Source organism: Platalea leucorodia, assembly GCF_965183815.1.
Source record: "Platalea leucorodia genome assembly, chromosome: 30".
Classification (NCBI taxonomy): Eukaryota; Metazoa; Chordata; class Aves; order Pelecaniformes; family Threskiornithidae; genus Platalea; species Platalea leucorodia.
Genome location: NC_138852.1, coordinates 483,358 through 487,367, shown reverse-complemented (window position 1 = coordinate 487,367; position 4,010 = coordinate 483,358). Strand labels below are relative to the sequence as shown.

Below are 4,010 nucleotides of genomic sequence, written 5' to 3'. Positions count from 1 at the left end.
ATGGAGAGACAGAAGATGTCTCAACCGAGATGCCTGGGGATTTCCTGGTGACCAACTAATGCTCCAGAAGGGAGCCCTGGGTCACATTTCCAAGTGCCTTATGGGTACATCTGTAACCCTGGGGGAGTTACATCTGTAACTCAAGGGCCAGGGAGACTTGGGGGCAGATCTTAACCAGGCAAGGGGTGGTGAAGTGAGGCAATGAGATCCTCAGCCTCTTCCATGCCTGTGCAAGGCCTTTTTGGACAGCACTGGTGGTCCAAGTCATTGAATCTTGCTGGGATTTATCTGTCCCTCACTGTCAGGAGGGTATCTCGGGCCAAATTAGCCTCAGATCCACACTTGGGACTTTGTCTTGGGAAGAAGAGCCCAGGAGTGAGGAGCTCAGCCTCATGGTGAAAAACATTTTCCTTATCTCCAGGCTGAATGCTCATTGTTTTTTCCTCCCAACCGTCACTAAGAACACAATCATTAAGAGCCTGGCTCTGTATTCTCCATGACCTCCTGGTAGGTACCAGCAGGCTGGGCTGAGGTCCCCCTCAGCCTTCCCTTCTCAAGGCTGGACAAGCTCAGCTCTCTCAGCATCTCCTCACCGGCAAGGTGCTCCAGTCCCTGGCTGTCCTGAGGGGCCTTTGCTAAACCCAATCCAGCTTGCCAATATCTTTCCTGAATTAAGGATCTGAAATCTGGATGGAATATTCCAGAGAATCCCTTCCCTCCATTTCCTGGCCATGCTCCTGGTTGTACAGCCCAGGATGCTGGTGGCCTCCCTTGCTACTAGGGCACACGGCTGACTCCTGTCCAGCTCGCTGACCACCAAGACCTTTCCCATTCCCTAACACATCGCCCCATGCCCTCCTCCCCTCAGCCCATGGAGAACACCAACACAGCAGCATGGCCTTGTGGGGGGCAACTTCTTCAGGCTGTTCCTGACCTCAGCTTTGGAAGAAGAGCCCAACCTCCAGACACCAGCACTGAGGAAATCCTCTTTTATGACAGAGTTGTGACACGGGAGGCCAGCTGTGCCATCCGGCCAGACACATGTGCAAAGACCTTTGTGTCAGCCAGACTGGGTTCAGGCCTCTGGAAAAGCGGACTGCATGCAGACACTCCTGGAGAAACACAGATATCACAGATTAAATGCCCAAAGCACAGGACATTCCCCAGATACATTGGAAATCACTTGTGAAGAGACATGGGCAGCTTATTGCTCCTGAAAGACTACGGATTGAATGAGCTTCTTCAGTGCATCTTTGAGCTCCTGGTTCCTCATGCTGTAGATGAGGGGGTTCACTGCTGGAGGTACCACCGAGTACAGCACTGCCATCACCAGATCCAGGGATGGGGAGGAGATGGAGGGGGGCTTCAGGTAGGCAAACATGCAGGTGCTGACAAACAGGGAGACCACGGCCAGGTGAGGGAGGCACGTGGAAAAGGCTTTGTGGCGTCCCTGCTCAGAGGGGATCCTCAGCACAGCCCTGAAGATCTGCATGTAGGACAGCACAATGAAAACAAAACAACCAAATGCTACTAGGAGACTAACCACAAGAAGCCCGGCTTCTCTGAGGTAGGAGTGTGAGCAGGAGAGCTTGAGGATGTGGGGGATTTCACAGAAGAACTGGTCCACAGCATTGCCCTTGCATATGGGTATGGAAAATGTACTGACAGTGTGCAGGAGAGAATTGAAAAAAGCACTGCCCCAGGCAGCTGCTGCCATGTGGACACAAGATCTGCTGCCCAGGAGGGTCCCATAGTGGAGGGGTTTGCAGATGGCCACGTAGCGGTCATAGGCCATGACGGTGAGGAGATAAAATTCTGCTGACATCAAAAAGACAAAGACAAAGATTTGTGAAGCACATCCTGCGTAGGAGATGACCCTGGTGTCCCAGAGGGAATTGGCCATGGATTTGGGGAGAGTGGTGGAGATGGAGCCCAGGTCAAGAAAGGAGAGGTTGAGGAGGAAGAAGTACATGGGGGTGTGGAGGTGGTGGTCACAGGCTACAACTGTAATGATGAGGCCGTTGCCCAGGAGGGCAGCCAGGTAGATGCCCAGGAAGAGCCAGAAGTGCAAGAGCTGCAGGTCCTGTGTTTCTGCGAATGACCAGAGAAGGAACTGGGTGATGGTACTGCTGTTGGATGGTTGCTCCCTCTGGGTGTGGGGTCCTGTTCTTAGAGGAAGAGTCAATGAAGAGTTAAGGGAAACTTTGCTGAGAAAAATCAAAGCTTTCTTTTAAATTTTCACTCTGATACAGTCTGCCTCATCCCCCACCCACCCAATTCTTTTTCCAGGAGACCTTCCTTCACCTCTGTGGCTGCAACTCTGGCTTGTGCTGGCTGAGCCATCTAAGAGGAGCAGGGCCTCTGCCCGCTGCCTGCTGAGGAGTCAGCCCTGCTCTGCAGCAGTGAGATCATGGGAACGGTGGGAGAAGGGGTCAGTCCTGGTGTTCGACCTTGTCTCATGAAACTGCTCCTAACACAGAAGGTCCTGTCAGCATCTGCACTCCCAGTGATAAGGAACTGAGGTGGCAGAAGGCAGGTTGAGAGGTTGGGGTTTTTTACATCTCCTCCTCCCCTCCCACCCTGGGGAGTGTTCTTGGATGTCAGAAAGCCTCAGCATTTCTGCTGCACTCAGGGAGAACAGAGGGAGTTCTGCGAGGCAAGAGGAGTGCCTGTGGCTTAGTGAAGTGAGGAATGATGGTCTGTCCCTCCATGAAGTTCCCAGTTTCTCTGGGCTTGCAGCTTTCTGAGGTGGAGGGTGATCAAATTGTCATATAACCCTGAAAAGCCACCAATCACTGCTCTGAGCAGAGGGATCCGTCTTTGACCACTAAATGTTTCACCCTTTCTCAAGGTCTCAACGCTCAACATTTAGCCCAGGACACACATGGCTCATTTCACAACCCCATCACCATTTTCCCTGTCATAGCATGTGTGCACTTCTCCATGGGGATTTCAGATAACAGAAAGTTGTTAAGGGCAGGTTTGCATCTTGCAGGGACGCTCACAACTTGGAAGGAATCTTCAAGAAGATAGCCAAATTTGCTAACGATGGCATTTGAGTAAGGGAGATTCAGCTCATTCCCCAGCCCAACAGGCTTCAATGTCCATAGCATCAAAGCTGGGACATCTGTTCCCATGGACAGAACTGCATGAAAGGACCCACAAGATCAGTGTGTGACTGTAGCTGAAACTCCCGTCCCCAGAGAGCCTGGCAGCAAGAACAAGATAACCACAGCAATAACACAGACCAGTGGAGAAACAAGCAAATATACAGTGAGGGTGTGGCTGAGAGAGGCCAGGGCAGAGGCATTGGGGCACTCAGACAGCGTTCCCCTTCCCCAGCTGTGCACGCCACCTCCCAGACACCACCATTGCCGGGCAGCTGCTCTCAGCCCCTGCGCTCTGCAGAGGGAACTGGGCCTGTGGCTGCAGAGCTGCACCACGGCTCTGCCGGAGCTCTGGCTGCAGAGGAGGTGGTTCACGCCTTGGAGCCCCCAGCCCTGAGGGCAGAGGCTTTGGTGGGTGGGAGAGGAGGCAAGGGGGCTTGCTCAGAGGCAGGGGTCTGCAGTGGAGGGGATCATATGGAGGTTTCTGTGTTCTTCCTTCCACAGCACTTCTGGTTTTATTTTCCTCTCATTCCCAGATCATATCCCTGCTGCCCGGAGATTTTCCTGCTGTGAGGTGTTTCCCTGTCCCATGGCTTTTCCCTGCAAGTGGTCACAGACCCCCTCCCAACCTCTGTGCACTCACCTTGGCCCTCCAGAAACCTGCCTGTTTGCAGGGCACTGGCTGGGCACATGTTCCTGTTTGCAGGTGGAAAAGGGCAGGTCAGAAGAACCCTGATGGGTCCAGGAGAGGTGATGCTGGTGCTGTCCTTTGTCAGAGCAGTGGCTGAGGGCACTTTAGGAGGCTCCTATCAGACTTACTGATCACTCGGTCACTTCTTTCAAGTTAATAGATTTTTTTCCCGTTTATCCCTTTTCCACTACACCCCCACTCCAAACAGGAAA

General features: G+C 53.0%; 1 protein-coding gene across 1 annotated transcript; it reads right to left on the bottom strand.

Moving 5' to 3' along the window:
- Positions 1-1,204: 1,204 nt before the first annotated feature.
- LOC309601278 (olfactory receptor 14C36-like) lies at positions 1,205-2,343 on the bottom strand (the record flags this gene model as incomplete). The annotated part of the gene is made up of 2 exons (XM_082334237.1): positions 1,205-2,163; positions 2,274-2,343. The coding sequence occupies 2 exons, from the start codon at positions 2,341-2,343 to the stop codon at positions 1,205-1,207; spliced, it is 1,029 nt and encodes a 342-aa protein (XP_082190363.1).
- Between the last annotated feature and the right edge of the window lie 1,667 nt (positions 2,344-4,010).